This window comes from Pimephales promelas, chromosome 14, assembly GCF_988280905.1.
Source record: "Pimephales promelas chromosome 14, fPimPro1.hap1.1, whole genome shotgun sequence".
In the NCBI taxonomy this organism is placed as follows: Eukaryota; Metazoa; Chordata; class Actinopteri; order Cypriniformes; family Leuciscidae; genus Pimephales; species Pimephales promelas.
This window is the reverse complement of record NC_142782.1, coordinates 21,778,354-21,795,069: the sequence shown is the minus strand read 5'-3', so window position 1 is coordinate 21,795,069 and position 16,716 is coordinate 21,778,354. Positions and strand designations below refer to the sequence as shown.

The 16,716-nt window shown below is 36.4% G+C and overlaps 1 protein-coding gene across 5 annotated transcripts; it reads left to right on the top strand.

Annotated features, from left to right (window-relative positions):
• The first annotated feature begins 131 nt into the window (after positions 1 to 131).
• On the top strand, positions 132 to 16,014 carry apeh2 (acylaminoacyl-peptide hydrolase 2). 5 transcript variants are annotated; one of them, XM_039678669.2, is made up of 26 exons: positions 132 to 203; positions 705 to 876; positions 1,034 to 1,350; positions 2,187 to 2,253; positions 3,255 to 3,667; positions 7,936 to 8,068; positions 8,154 to 8,280; positions 8,435 to 8,510; positions 8,583 to 8,658; positions 9,302 to 9,441; positions 9,573 to 9,707; positions 9,868 to 9,959; positions 10,132 to 10,169; positions 10,284 to 10,405; positions 11,057 to 11,117; positions 11,212 to 11,306; positions 11,496 to 11,565; positions 11,679 to 11,764; positions 11,878 to 12,016; positions 12,109 to 12,192; positions 13,070 to 13,150; positions 13,242 to 13,330; positions 13,408 to 13,601; positions 14,470 to 14,572; positions 14,902 to 15,008; positions 15,574 to 16,014. In XM_039678669.2, the coding sequence occupies exons 1-26, from the start codon at positions 174 to 176 to the stop codon at positions 15,674 to 15,676; spliced, it is 3,150 nt and encodes a 1,049-aa protein (XP_039534603.2). In that variant the 5' UTR covers positions 132 to 173; the 3' UTR covers positions 15,677 to 16,014. The 5 variants fall into 5 exon arrangements, 4 of the variants coding, with proteins under 4 accessions (XP_039534603.2, XP_088975711.1, XP_039534613.2 ...); XM_089119585.1 differs by lacking the exons at positions 132 to 203; positions 705 to 876 and having other exon boundaries at positions 1,038 to 1,350; XM_039678679.2 differs by lacking the exons at positions 132 to 203; positions 705 to 876; positions 1,034 to 1,350; positions 2,187 to 2,253; positions 3,255 to 3,667 and adding exons at positions 4,112 to 4,688; positions 5,038 to 5,191; positions 5,349 to 6,046.
• Positions 16,015 to 16,716: the final 702 nt, after the last annotated feature.

Below are 16,716 nucleotides of genomic sequence, written 5' to 3'. Positions count from 1 at the left end.
TCGTTAAAATGCGCTTGATAGTCCATTTATATATATATATATTAGGAATGATTTGAGTGTGATGGTTCAGCACTCTTGTTTTGTAGCTCTTTATTTTGAAAAGCCATTTACGACGTCTCCGCTCATGGGAATCTCGCGAGATTTTAGACCAAACAAATCGGGCTCTGACTAAAATGTTCAGGCATACAAGTCAACATACAGAGGTAAATTATAAAGTTTCTGCATACTTAACAATAAGGTCAGATCTATCACCTTGAATTGTGTCATGAACAAATAAGCAAACGTATTAAAATACAGAGTTTGAAAAGCTACAGGTGAGTAACGGTCTGATGCAGCGATCAACTGCAGACCTGCTAATCGGCCCCTGGCTGGAGAAGTCCATCAAAGGATCAGCTGTTATTTCAGAGAGTTTTTGTAATAGATGCATTGTCCCGCCTTATACAGATACCAATATACCTTTAAACGTATTATTTTGGGGGCCTGTCCACATTTTGACATTCATTTTGCTTTAAATTACATTGTTAGATTTAGAAGTTGAAATTCCCCTTTTTAATTTATAAAAAAGGCAGATTCAGATAGATTTGGTGCAAGCAAACATAATTTTGGCATGGGTTATTTATCTAAATAAATAAGGTTTTCATGTAGGCTACATAGCCCAGTATCACATTAAGGTGATGTTTTGTTCTTATATTTTCACTTCTTAGCTACACAAAACAATTTTACGAGGAGAGGAGCAGCCAACTCTGCAGAGATGTGAAGACTGTTGTTCCTTGTACCACTGCCCTTTCTGTGTGCCTGAGATGTTCAAACCCACCATCAAAAGCAAATGTTTGAAACATGTACAGGGTCACAGAAGAAGAGCTATACGACACAAAGGCTAGTATTAAATAATTTGTGTGAGAAATTACATGCATATTGAATGTTGATTACCTAAAGTCTCAGGTAGTGACATCACAAGAATAAATTATTATTCTTTGTTTTTACTATAATGGGTCTATAATAGAGGACGCCTTTCCTTTTTATTCTCTTCCAGAATTCTTCATTTTCAAATGTCATTTAAAGTGCCGAACTGGTCCACACTTCCACTGTGTCAGCTGCACATCCACTTTTGTGAGGAAAGATGGTTTTCTAAAACACCTGGCAATGTGTGACAACAAAAAACCCAAGATAACAGTTGTGGAGTTGAAATCAGAGAAGAATTCACCTGCACCAGACCTTCATCTGACTGCATCTGAGTCTGGCAGCTCTGTGGAGATGGACCGTGATGGACACAATAGCCGGATCTCTGAGGATGCTCAGAAAATCAGACGAAGAAAAGCAAACTTTGAACAATACTTGTGCCCTAAAATGGTACGTTTTTTTTTTTTTTTTACTTTTGTTTTTTTTATGTATCTTATGTATACACCATTGTTTGGAGTCAGTAAAGTTTTTTTTTATTTAAAGAAAGTAATACTTTATTCAGCAAAAGGAGGCAATTGACAAAGGTTGACAGGCATTTTTACAAAATACTATTTTAAATAAATGCTGTTCTTTTCAAATGTTTATTTATCAAAAATCCTTGAAAAAATGTATCTTGGTTTCCATAAATATATTAAGCAACACAACTTTTTTACACATTTATGTTTCTTGCGCACTAAATCAGTATGATACATAGAATGATTCCTTAAGGATCTGATGTATATGTAAATACCGGTATGTATATATGTATGTAAATGCATATGTGTATATATATATATATATATATATATATATATATATATATATACATTAAGGTTGCGTTTTACACAACAATTATGTCAGGCCAGTAGTTAGCAATGTCACTTTGTAAAGAAACTACGCGCCTATTAAGCGAACACAAAATATGCATGTATAAGAAGTCAGCATATTCACAGATTTGCATTTTTGTTCCACGGAGACTGTATCATTTTAAGAACTTGCACTTTGAAACCCGTTTCCAAAAGTTTGTGTTTTCAGGCGACCAAAACTCTGTTGTTGTGTAAAAGAATGGGCAAAATGCAGAAATGGCAAAAGTCGTGTAAATGGTCCCTAAAACTAATGCACTGAAAAGATTCATTTAGATGAATCATCATAAATAGATAGCAGAAAAATCATTCTTTTAAATCTCATCATTTTTTTGAAGCTGTGGAAATTTAAAGCTGTTTTAAATTCATCCTGTGCATTTGCAGGCTGTAAGTGAGGAGACATTGAGCCCAGGGCCCACTGATTCAGAGATGGCAGACCAAGGGTCCACAGGTGATAAGCCTCATCAAACAGAAAACATTCTGCAGAATTTTGCTTGTCTTGACCGTCCATTTCCAGTGTGACAAAGGAACGAAGTGATATCAGGCACAGAGATAAGAATATTTTTATTGACTTGTTATTTGATCTTAGTGCTAACATAAAGACACAAAGCATTAAGGCAAGGCTCCACTTGCTGAATTAAACAACATGATGAGGGCATATATCATTAGAAATATTTTTGAACATTTAGGATCAATCTGAGATGTTATAGGTGTTTTAAAACGTCTTTAATATTCTAAAATCAATGAGCAGATTAGGCTGGAAAAAACACTTTTGCCCATTTATGCAGTCTGAATGCGTCAATGCTAGTTGCTGAAAGTTAGAGCCAGTCTACAAATTTTGAGAAGTCAGAGTCAGAGAATTTTGCAGAAAATTGCTAAATGTATGGTGGGCACCGAATAAATGTTTTTTTTTCCCCCACTTCAGACCATTAAGTGAATGCCTACTGTTTTAAAAATCTGTTTTTAAAAGTAGTGCAGTGCATTTTATTCCAGAGTTTGTATAGTCATTTTTCCCTCTATTGTGCTATATCCAAATGAAATGACTTGTCAAACAATGAAAAAATGTAGGGTGAGACTTTTGTCCATTGGGAATTGATTGGATTGTTTAAATTGTTGTGGTTTGCTATTGCTGTTATGTCATGTGAGTGACAGGTTGTCCCGCCTTCACACCAGTAAACAGAAATTATTTTGATTAAAGATTATGAAGGCACAAAAAGTTTTAAAAAATGTGCACGGATTAATAATTTATAATAATGAACACTGCAATGTTCTATAAAGAAAATCCCCAGTAATTGTCAATTTTGATTGCATGGTGACTTTAAATCTGATTCTTCGTAAGTCTGGCTAGCCAAAAAACAGAACTATGAAATCCAGTGTGTAATGTATAGTGAGTCTTATATATTAGCATGCTCTGATCAGAGACCTTAATATTTTTACTCTCTTTAATCTCAGGTGAAGGAAGGATTATGGAGGAGCAGGTGAGAGCAGATGAGCCATCTAAATCCCCAGTGGATGAAGGAGATCCTTCAGTGCTAAATCTCTCTGTAGTGGATCACAATGTCACAGAAACCACTTTCTCAAATTCTGCGGCCAATCCTCATCCTATGGAGGCTGATCTTGCCGTAAAGACTTTGGTAAATGAGATGTTCACTGGGCATACACCTGTTGAAAGCACCATCCCACAAAGATCCAGATCCGACGCACAAGATCTGTGTCCTTTCTGCGGTTTAATGCTGCACAGGAAGAATCTGCAGGTGCATTTAAGAAGGAAGCACCCAGATCAAGTTTTAAACCAGGAGAAACCTGCCTCTGCACAAGTGAAACACCCAAAACAACAGAGACTCCCTTTGCGAAAACAACAGAAGGTGAGAGGAGAAATTCATCCTTTGCAAAGTTATTCTGCTTTTTTTTTTACTCTTTAGAGCAGAGTTTCCCAAACTGTGGTTTATGAATTCCTTGGGGATTTGTTAATGGACAGTTAAAATAAATAATTTAAAAATAAAAACAAAATAAAACACTTAAAGAGTAACTGTCATGTGACCATTTACTGACATCAGAGAATTGTGAATGTGCATAGGCCTATGTATTGTTAAATTATTGAAATATTAACTTAAAATCTTTGTGGGGTAAGCCCTTATTTTAGTTCAAAGGGGTTCTTCTGAACAAACAAGTTGGGAAAGCTGCTTTAGAGTAAAGGGACAGTTCACCCCATTATTCTCTCTCATTTTATTCAAAATTTCTCCTTTTATGTATTCCAAATGAAAGTCATACAAGTTTTTCAATGACATAAAAGTGATGACAGATTTTAATTTCTGGTTGAACTATCCCACAGTGGCCCAGTAGTGCACAACACAGTGAAACGCAAACACAAGTTAACACAACGAATCACCACAATACAACAGAAATGCTCACAAGCGTGTGCCTATATTTTATGAACAATATTTTTCTTATGGGAAAACAAAACAAATTTGGGGCAACTTGCAGAATCATTTCGCTGTACGTTTCTATTGACTCAGATGGTGGGTTAAACATTAAAGCAAACATGCAGGCTTTTACTAGTGGCAATGGACTAAAGAAACAACTTTGAACAGTTTTTACTGTACCAATATGTTTTTATGAACCCTTGAAAATATTGGCGGCCAATAAGACCAGAATAAGACAGAAGTGTCTGTCTCTGTCTGCGTCCATTACAAGAAACGCCTACTATCACCTATGAAAGTTAAACAGTAGGTGGCGCTGTGGCGGAAATACGCCTGGAGTGAATGGCCATTAAACACGAAGAAGAAGAAGAAACGCCTTCCAGCAACAACAACGTTCCCACGGCCGCTTCAACGATAGACGCGCGAATTCTATGTCGTCAAGATGGTTCAATGTCGAGATGAGAAAGTAAGTTATTGAACTAAATATTAGCTTTTTTGTCTTAGTTGTTGTTGATAAAGTGATACGTCATGTGGAATTTTAGTTTACCTAACGTGTGTGGACTGCTCTGCAATAGATGTCAAATATGTCTCCATTCAATTTAAGTGTGTTTGGAATGGTACAACTGTAAATAGTCTTTAGTTTCCTTTATCCCCGGTTTGTGTCAAGAGTCAGACGTGTCTTAATACGTTCATTAGTATTGAAACCCTATCTTCACACAAACGTTTGTAAATTAAATGTTCGTCTTTTTGGTTGTGACTATTATAAGTAATGTGGACTTTTAAGGAGTTCCATTAAATATTTAATTTATTTCTAGTTTCATGTTACCATCCGGAATGAGGGAAGTATTCCTGGACCTATTTCACTTGCTGAAAATGAGTACAAATGCCTGTTTTGTAAAAAGACTGGAGAGTATCCTGCTCTGGTGGCACATGTACAGACCCACGAGAGGCCTGTTGTCAAGCATGGAGGTATGTTTTATTTTTATTTTTTATAGTAATGCTGTGAAATGTTATAAAAGCGGACAAAATCGTGTTGTCTCTGAAATGATTGTCTGCATGTAAAAGTATGCATATGCATATATAAAAGTATTTTATGATATTTTTCTCTCTCTTTTTTTTTTTACAGGGTATAAAATGTATAAATGCTACCTGGGATGTATAGATAGTGGACACTATCACTGCTGCTACTGCGGTCAAATAATAATTCGAAAAAACGTATTTATTAACCATGTGCAGAAGTGTGCATCAACCAAAGTTCACAATCCATCTACAGAACCTTCCAGAGAAACCTGTGCTTTAAAACCAACTAACTTTCCATCGTCCCACAGCATCTCAACTGTATCTGCCACATGCGATCCTATCCCTAAACCTTTAGCCACTCAAGGTTTACCTCGAGATTTGACTTCTCCACCAGTCGCAAGCACTTCTGGATCTCCCATTATTTCTGCGCCATGCATGGTTGACCACAGTGCCTCAGAAACAGAAGATTTTTCTAGCACTCCGCGTACACCGAGTTCCTTGACAGACTTGAAGACTGCTGTTTTACGTCCTACAATTGAAACGCCCTCGGACAATCAAAATATTGTGTTTGCCAACCCAACTAAATGCATCTCCACCAGTAACAAAAAAATACTTAAGTCTAGGCTGAAGCGAACAATGTGCTGCTTTTGCAACAGGATTTTAAACAAAAAAAACATCAAAACTCACATTCAAAGACGTCATTCCTTTTTTACTCCTGATGTTAATATAAATCACCATCGTCCGTCAACGTGCATTGACCACACAAATGGAATTTCTGCTTTTGGAGGAACAGTCACTGGACCAGTAAGACCTGTACATGCTCAGAAAAATACAAGGGCACATCTCCATAAAAGGGCCCGTGTATTAGAAAAGATTTGAAAAGGGTGTACGTGCAATTACTGCATTGAGTTTTTACAGAGAAGTTGATCAGTGAGACTATCCATTTCATTTATCTTTGGTCATTAGTTAAGTGTCTTATTTTTATTGTTCATTCTAATTTCTACTAAAGATGAGACATCTCTCAATAGGGAAGGTCTATCAGAGGTTATCAGAAATAAGTGGATTTCTGATCGTTCATATACTAAAAAAAAAGATGTCACCCACCTCATTTTACTATAGGTTGGGGAGAACGTTGATTTGGTACAAAAAAAAAAATCCTGCGCTTTTGAAAGAAAATTCAGGCGATGATATTGTATTTGACTCCTTTGCAAATTTATCTTGCGAATAATAATAGTACTGACAAAATTTGTCTATCCACCCATTTGAAACGTACTGAGTGCAATGGTCTGTTGGTTGTTATTACTACTATTACTATTTAGGGAAAAAAAAAAAAAGATTCCAGCTATTCTTCTAAACAGACGCACACAATTTTCAGTCAGCCAAGTCATTCCACAACACTGTTTCTTGGCTATATAAAGGACACATTAAAGCTAAAATTGGGGCTTCATAATAGAGGTTATGGTCTAACAAAATCCAAATTTCAAACAGCTTTTAACCAATCTTTTAATTGTACACTGTAAATTTGTATACCTATAAATCACTTGGCTTATTTCAAATGCAATAAGTGCAGCTAAAGGGTTTATTTAAAAAATAAAAAAGTCAGTACACTATTTATTAATTTTTTCTAAATTAGGATTTTGTTAGACCAACCATCAACCACTAATATGAAAATATGGCATAGAGATTAGTAGGGTATTTTTGTTGTGTTGTCGCTTGTTTATGCAGTTTCTGGTTTCATTCTGCATTTACATATTTGTATGTCTGAAATTCCTTTTCATCTGGACCCACGGGTTCATAAAATAGATAAGTAGATAAATAGCAACGTTGCAGTTTATGCAGCTAAAAAAAGCCAATATCATAAAAAGGCAGCAAACCCAATACTTTGCTCCTGATACTATGGGTTATATTATTATTCTTAAACACAAGCAGTTCTTAAATATTGGCGAAGTCAAAAATAAAGAGCATGGTGTCAAAAGTGTGATGAATAAACCGATCCACCCCTCATAGCCGCAGAATGGATGCGTCCGCAGAGAAAGCTCTCTGACCGCTGTTGAAACATCGGCCCCCTTCGACACTCCAGCGATTTCCACCGATCTCACTCTTCTGTCACGACGGTCCACTTTCACTCGAACGGCGCGGTTCATCGTTGTTGACATGCGTTGGGGAGGAGTGGCTGTTGTTATTGTTTAGCCATATTTCGTTTGCGCCTTTCTGGCCCATATTCATTGTTAGGTGCGATCGGAAACGATGCTACTTTTTAACGGTTATATTAACGTATATTTTATGAATATGTTGCTTTATTATTGACAGCATAAACATTTTAATGAGCTTACCGGAAGTGTATCGTTATCATAACGTTATACAGGCCAGTGAGATAAAAAAAAAAAAAAGAAGTTATTTAATGGGGCAAGAAATATTGCCTACATGTGGGACAAGTAACTAATTAAAAATTAGTTACATTACATGTAACAAGTTTTGAATACTGTTGTGTACTAGTATGTGACACATTATGTACTTCAGTTTATATACTCTAGTCAGGGGGCTCTAAAGTATAAAAAAAATGGGTTATTAACAGTCTGTTCCTGCAAGTACAGTAAGGCTGGTTCAGGTTTGGCTGCTCATCAGGTTTGTTTACTCATGTTGTTTTGGGTTTCATGTTGTTAACTTGTAGTTTAATGTGTTTGTGGTTTCAGGTTGCAATGGAGAGCACGATCAGAGATGTGTTCAGACACTGTATCAGGTTTCCTGTGCCCATTTCGGCCTCTGTGGTCACTGAAGAGCTTATGGACACTGCCACTGACAAGCGGTGCATTACTGTATTGGCCCGTGAGTTTAGTGGAGAGTTCTGTTGTTTGTTTGTTTTTTATGGTGAATTTGCGTAGTTTAGAGTTTTAACACTCTTTCTCTGTAGGGTGGAGTCAGTGTGATTTGGAGAGAGGGGTGAAACTGCATTTCTCTCAAAGATGGTCTCTACTGTGTACACACGACACAATAGAGCATGTTCTTCCATCTGGAACAAGCTCACACATAGAGAAAGAGTAAGTTATATATATATATGTGTGTGTGTAACTGTGTATATATATATAATATGCACTTATGCAGATATTCATGTGTCCTCAAGAGGTAAAAAGAAAGATAGCTTTGACTACAAGTAGACAGCACGCCCGTCATCAAAATTCATCTCTCACTCAGATTGCTCAGCTGCCAGTCTCCTTCTGGGACTCTTCAAGCTGTCATCCGAGAGGTAGCAGAACATCAGTACCTGGAGGTAATGACTGATATCTATGAAATATATATGGAAAATATAAAATATATTAATTCTCTTTGTTTTTCTTGGTAGGTTTGGGGTCAAAATGGTCTGGAGAACAGCTTAGACCTCATAGCTCTGAATAAGCATGGGAAAGTGTACGAAGATGGTAAGATAAGAAACACTTTTTTATTGTCTGTGTTACAAAACAAGAGTCTTGAATCACTAGCCCGTGGGCCGAATATGGCTAATTGTGAACAAATTACTATTGAGCTTGTTTTTTTGTTGTGAATCAGGCCTATGTCTAAAATGAGGCTTTAAATCTAAAAACTTACTCACTCACTGGACCATAAGACATTTTCAGTCATGTCTCATTTGGGATGAACCAGGAACCTTTACATGAGGTGCACTTCAGGTTTGTGAGAGTTATATCAGTCTACAACTGTAAAACAAGAAACTTCTCTCTTTTGTGTTTTGTGACTGAATGGAATCTGGCTTATGGTACAATGCTGTATAAATCTTCGTTGATGTCTTGCTCTGGAGGCAGTCATATGCAAATGTATTTGCCAGTATGATGTCACGGGTCACCCAATATCAGAACAAGCTGTTTTTGGAGGTTGATTAAATAAATGCTTTGTTAATATTTTGGAGGATGTTTTAAGCTATGCTACTTGCTGGATGTTCAAAAGCCTTATATGTCATAAGATTTCTCAATATCTTTCAAAATAGACAGGTATATTGAGTGGTTCTGTAATTTGGATATTAATGGTTAATTTTAGTGAATCAGTGGCTTTTTTTTTGTGCATCATTAGCTCAGTTTGCATGCTTGGCCTGGTCACCATGTGAAAAGAAGTTACTGTATGTGGCTGAGAAGAAGAGGCTGGAGCCGTCAGCTCAATCGTCATCTGCATCAGTCAGTGAGGATGGAGGGCTAGTGTTGCTTGAGGAACAGGTGATATGTCTGTCTATCAAATCTTCTCAACTGAGCGTATCCCATGTGTAGCTTTGTGCATTAATAACTGTTGTAACTAGATGTTAAAAGAAATGCATTTGAGGTTTTAAAAAGCTTGTGACATTTCTCAGGATAAGAATGTGTATATTGAAGACTGGGGTGAGGGGCTGGTGGGTAAAAGCTGTCCAGTCTTGTGTGTAGCTGATCTCAATAAAGCTGCTGTCATTGTGTATGCTGGCATCCCTCCTAATATATCACCAGGACAGGTGAGACGGAGATATCTCACTATTCTTATTTACCCAATTGATTATCGTTATGTTATGCCATATTGGCTTTAAATGGTAGATGTTATATCAGATTCAGTAATCCCAAATTCAAGTGCTTTAAATAATAACTGAACTATTAAATACTCCTCCCTCTCTCAAGGCGCTGTGGGGGCCTAATGGAAGGGGTGTAGTGTTTGTGGGCCAATGGAATGAGCCATTTAGACTGGGTCTGAAGTTCTGCTCCAATCGTAGGTGAGAGGCAGAGTTAGAAAAAGCTTCAATCCCTTTAACAACTTGATTCAGTTATATTTACATCCTCAAGTGCTACTATTTAATAAGATGCTTATCTCAGTTGGCTTACTGTGCCAAGATTTTAAAATACTATGTCTTAAAATATAATATTTTGTGATTTTTTTTTTTCAAGATCAGCTCTCTTCTACTTGAATATGAAAGGGAACTGTGGTGAGATTTTTTTTTTTTTTTTTTTTTAATATTTGTATATATATATAAAGAAATTATTGTATGTATGCACTTTTATAACCCCTTTTTGTTCAATTTGACCCTTGACCTGGTCAGAGTGCTTGTCATCTGACAGCATGTCTGTGTCAAGCCCTCGGATGAGTCCAGACTCGTGTTGGATCGTCTACTTACAGGGCCAGGTCTTTGGACCGCATCATCAGTGCCTGAGCATGATGTTGGTAAGAATGCAAATAATTGTTTAACATATAATGTAATAATATTTCACCTAGGAATGTTTTAATGAAATGCTAAACTTTAGTGTTTTGTTTAATATTTATTATATTATATACTCAACTGGTCAAAAGGTAGGGGCCAGTAAGGATAATTATTATTATTAATTTTTTTTTAAATTAAGACCTTTACACGGCAAGAATGTGTTAAATTGATTAAAAGGGTTAGTAAATGCTGCTTTATAAACTTTCTTCTCATCAGAGAATCCTGAAAAAATGTGCATCATGATTTCCAAAAAACAACAACATTGATAATAATAAGAAAATCAGGATATTAGAATGATTTCTGAAAGATCATGTGTCACTGAAGACTAATGACTGCTGAAAATTCAGCTTTGCCATTACAGAAATACATTTTTCATATTTTACAATAGAAAACAATTATTTTAAATTGTATCAGTATTTCACTACTCTATATTTACTTTAATAAAATAATAACAAAATTGGTGAGTATAAGAGACGTTTCAAAACTCTTACTATCCCCAAGCTTCTGAACCGCTGTGTGTGTGCGCGCGCGCGCATTTAAAATTATATTATGCATACTATATTTATTATTACATTTATTAAACTATTTTCTCTGTTTTTGTTTGTCCCTTTTAGTATGATATGAAGAACAAAAGCACTTCAGTTTTGGTAGATGTGGTCAGGAGAGCAGAAAAGGGTACTTGGATAAAAAACACATGCACACATTGAAGAGTGAGTTCATGTCAGTTTAATTTGTGTAGCACTTTTCACAATGTTTTCTTTCCTCACAGGTCAGTTTGCTGGTATATACGAGTCACTGCCGTCTCAATGCTGGTCTGCAGACAGTGAGAGAATCTTCTTCAGCAGTGCCTGTGAAAACAATAAGGTTAACAAATACATAAATGTGCATGTAGCTGAGGACAAAAAAAATACAGGTGCTTTACCAAAATAATAAAAAAGTGCAAAAAAGCTTGCATAGAAACCTGTGTGAGTCCCTTGTCTTCACAATGTGGATTCTGAATTTCTAATTCCTGATGTTAAGATTTTGTGATTTTTGCTCCACCTGTTCTTTTAGGCAGTTTTCTCAGTCAACAGAACCACAGGAAGAGTCTCACAAGTGTGCGGGCTGGATGTGCTAAGACTAGGTAGTGTGAATATGGAGTGATGTCATGACTGCTTTGACTTCAGGCTGTTTGTTATATTTACTCTCAGTGTCATTGCATTTGTGACTTCAATTCTGTATTTTTGTGTTTGGTAGATGATTTCGGGAGTGTGCAGCTGTTGACAATACAAAAAGAACTGATGGTGATGAGCTGCTCGTCTCCAAATCAGCCACCCTGCCTGGTACAACCACACACACACACACACACACACACACACACACACACACGCACACACTTAAAATAGTCACCTTCGCTGAAGATACTGCATGACACAGCTTTGTGTGTTTTCTGTAGAGAGTTGGCTTCCTCTCAACATTTGATCAGGCTGAGGATTTGCAACTTTGTAATCTGGGTGGAGCAGATGTGTATGAGGAATTTTATTGGCAGCCCATGTTGATCACACCCTCTTCTCAAGAGGAGAACCATCAGTTCTGTGAGTAACATGGATCTATCATCATATATACAGCCGCTACTAGCAATACTTCTTTGTGATTTTTCTCATTCCTCCTCGCTGCCTCTATATAGCTGGACTGTATTTCGGAGCAATTTTGTTGAAGCCTTACAGTCCACAAGAGAGAAGAAAAACTCCTCTAGTGGTGAATATACACGGTAAGGCTGGTACTTCTTTTATTTTATTTTAATTCAAATTTCCCTTTCTTCAAATATCTAAGATGTTGCCACAGTTATTCTGGATTTAGTCTGTTTCGTTTTTTCTGTTTCTTGATGTAATTGATGGTGAGATCAGATCATACCTGCTGTTGTCAGACTTCTTGTGCATTCATTACTACAATTGATGACAAAAGAAATACTGGATATGTAAACTGATATTTCCTAATGACACTGCTGTAAAAGATATAACTGGCTTAAAACCATTTTTTGGGTGAAAATACTGATGTGCTAATCACGGTTGTCTGAAATAACCACGTTAAACCAAATAACTGCAATCAAAAGGTCATTTAATAATCGCAAAAGGCCTATTTAATGTTTGAATACAGTTATCAGATTCAAAAATACCTTGCGCACATGTGCAGTGCTATGATGCATGCATGTTTACGAGAGCCCCCTTTTGTAGTAAAGTTTGTGCTAATGCTTTGTTTGGAATACATAAATGTAAATTGGACTGCAAAGTTTAGGGTTCATATAAACATAACTTTCAGAATCTGAAATTGGATTGGACTAATTCGGATTGTTGAAAATTACTGCATGTAAACATACCTAAGCCGCATTTCAACCGAAATTACCTGGAACAATTAGTCCCAGGAACTTTCCCTGCATGAACGCAAACAATCAGCATGTTCAGCACCCAAGTCCCACCCCTGAAAGTACTACCCTTATGAGCATGGACTTTCGGAGGGGTAAATATTTACCGGAACTTCATTTAGACCCTGGTTCCTGCGGTGTAAACACGTGGAGTACCACCCAAAGTCCCTTGTTGGAAAGTTCCTCCAGTGGAAACGCAGCTCTAGTAAAGTATTTCTCTCTGCAGGTGGTCCTCATTCTCATTTCGCTGCTGACTGGAATGCCACAGCTGCTGCTTTAACCAAACTTGGCTTTGCTGTTCTTATGGGTGAGTGTTCATATGTCAATTCTTGTTCCTGTCACAACATAAAAAAATCGAAAATGTGCACTGAAGTATTTTTACATTTTGTGTGTTAAAGTGAACTACAGAGGCTCCACTGGTTTCGGTCAAGATGGCATAGAGTCTCTGCTTGGAAATGTTGGCAGTCAGGACGTCAAAGATGTTCAGGTGTGTATATGCACAAATAACATGTGCCTGTTAAAAAAAAGTATTGCATTAGCTTGTTTGTCATTCTTTGTGTCCAGAGAGCAGTGTTGTGCGCTTTGCATAATGAGACTACTCTCGATCCTGATAGAGTGGCAGTAATGGGTGGTTCTCATGGTGGATTCCTGGCCTGCCATCTGGTCGGTCAGTATCCAGCTTTCTACAAAGCATGTGCAGCACGAAACCCCGTCATCAATGCCGCCACGCTGCTCGGGACCAGTGATATCATAGACTGGTAATGTATCATGTTTACATTCATTATTACTAGGGCTGTAAAAATGGTTGAAAAACTACATTCAAATTTTATACTTAAATATGACTAATATTGAAAATTAAAAGGCATAATTTCACTTTTGTCTTGTCTCCTGAGGCCACAAGGGGGTGTAATGAGCTAAATAAGTGCAAGATGTGAGAAACAATAGAAAAGCAGAACAGAAAAATGTGTTTTGTGTGAAAGGCTTGGTTATGGTTTCGACGTAACCAAGATCTTTTCTCTGTTTAGAGTCAATTTCTGCAATGGTTTGAATAAAAAAAAAATGCAGCAGCATTGCCCTAGTGAGTTCAAATGGATAGGCTAACAAAAACATTAAAAAGCAACAACTCTTGCATCATCATCGTATATCATCATTGATTAAGAGGACACAATTTTTTTTTAAATGCATTTTTTTAAATAATGTACACAGATAAATTATTTATAATGGCAACATTCCTTTAATATAAAAAAGTACATTTTGATTTGGGTCTTTAAAAGCATAGAACCAGTTTCTCTATAAGGGTTAGTTCATCCCAAAATTACTCTCCCTCATGATGTTCTTACGCCGTAAGACTTTCGTCCATCTTCGAAACACAAATTAAGATATTTTTGATTAAATCTGAGCTCTGTCTCACTCCTCCATAGGCTTCCGTTGTAATTTAAACTTGACGGCCCAGAAAGTTATTAAAGACATTGTTAAAATAGTCAGAGTGACTACAGTGCCTCAACCATAAGTTTATCAAGCGACAAGAATACTTTTTGTGCTCAAAAAAGCCAAAAATAACAGCTTTATTCAACTTTATTCCAAAGGTAACTGTAATGGTGTTGTGTGTTTGTACTGCCCCTACAGGAGATATTCCTCTGTTGGGCTTCAGTATGCTTTTGACCAGTTGCCCACATCACAGTCCCTCACTTCCATGCTCGAGAAGTCACCTATAATACACGCTGCACAGGTATACACTGACACACATTTTATATATATATATATATATCTAAATACTAGGGATTTCACATAGACTTCTATTGGTTTTATGTACAGATAGTTATGAATACTGAACCCTAAAACTTACTGAATTTTTGGGTTTATTTTTAATTTTTTTTACAATTTTTTACAAATGAGGATAACCCTAAAAGGAGGTTTTTGGATTATTTCTTAGGTTTTGGACTCTTTGGAGTACAAACTTGTCATAGGAAAAGTGATTAATTTACGATTACTTGTGTTGCATAATAAGCTTAAGGTTTATATATTAAACCTTAATGTGGTCTGTGTACGTGTGTTTAGATCCGAGCTCCTGTTTTGTTAATGCTGGGCGGGAGAGACAGGAGAGTATCGCCTCACCAGGGTCTGGAGCTCTACAGAGCACTCAAGAGCAGGAATACACCTGTCAGGTACAAACACACAAACAAACACCATCATTTAATATACAAACATACTGAATACTCATATTATTTGTTAATAATATTGATAGACCAGGCTGATTTAAACAGTCAGTATTTGCCCATTTTGAGATGATTGGTTTTGGCCATTAACATATGTTATTGTATTATCAAATATAATTTATTCCTGTTGTGGCAAAGGAACATTTTCTGGATAGTTACTCCAGTCTTCAGTGTCGCACGGTCCTTCAGAAATCATTCTATGCTGATTTGGTGCTCAAAAAAGATTTTTTGTTATGATCAATGTTGATGCTTTTTTCAGGATTTTTTGATGAATAAGAAACATTTATTTGAAATAGAAATATTTTCTAACATTTATAAATGTCTTTGCTGTCACTCTAAATCATTCTAATGTAATAAAAGTATTAATGTATAAAATTATTAATACAAGCGCAGTATTAATAATAAAATATTAATAAAAGTATTAACGTAATATAAGTTTTAATGTATTAAAAAATACCACTGACTCTTCAGCCTGCTCTTTCTATCTCTCTCTCTCTCTTTGTCTGTTTCTCAGGTTGTTGTGGTACAGTGATGAGGGTCACTCGCTGTCTAAAGTCAACACTCAAACTGACTGCTTCTTCAACATTGCTCTGTGGTTTAAAGAACATTTAAACTGACATTTCTCAGAAGCTTTTTTTATTTCTGTCTGCACAATATTGTGACATTCTTGCCAAAACTGTAAACGTATATGAATGCTGCACTGAAGCTAAATGTACATGCCATGGAGGTCACTGTCCATTAGGGGGCAGACATGTTAAATCAGCACTGCTAAAATAAGGGGTCAGATGCCAAAGCATGGAGTCTATAAGTTCAGAAATCTGAGCTCCTGTACTGAGATACTGAGAATCAATTTCTAAACATCCACAGTCTTTTGTGAGAAGTTTGCTCTTCAGTCTTATTTTAATGGATAGTAACATGGCAATATTTTTTTAGATTAAATCCTTTTGACTTTAAATACATTGACTTTGTGATCGTTTGCAGATTAAAATTAGTTTGAATATTAAAAATATTACATTTCAGACAGGAAGTACACAAAAAGAATAAAAATCTATTTTCTAGTTTCAGAAATGTATCTGCGACAGATTCAAACATTCCATGTTTATAAACACAATACAAGAGAGAAATGAGTGTCATTTATTTTGGACAATGTACATGCACTTGATCCAGGTGTGCATGCTAGCTTTAGTGGCTGTCGTAACAGCTCACATATCTAAGACTCGTGTCTATTTCATTTACAGACGCTTAAGAAAGATCCTTCCTTCAAAGATTTCTTTGTTTCATAGTTTTAGCAACATTCTTGTCCTTTGAACACTTAATCCTTAAATCCCCGTTGACAGATTCATTCAGCTCTTGTGTTTCTGTCGTGAATTCTGTTTTTTAAATTATTATTTTATTCAGATTATTTTGGTTTGCCGTTTGTGGTATGTTGAGCACCAGCCAGGTTTATGTTACAGTGTTTTAAAAGGCCAATTTTAGCATGAGGTTTTTCAATATGCTGGGAGTCTCAGGGGGCAGATTGCTTTATAACCTGTTAAGATTGCTTTGCTAATGACCCACAGAGAGACAGAAGTAGAACACAACAGGTCATCTGAGACCACTGCCAGTGTGTGTGTGTGTGTGTGTGTGTGTGTGTAAGAGAGAAAGAGAAAGAAAGAAC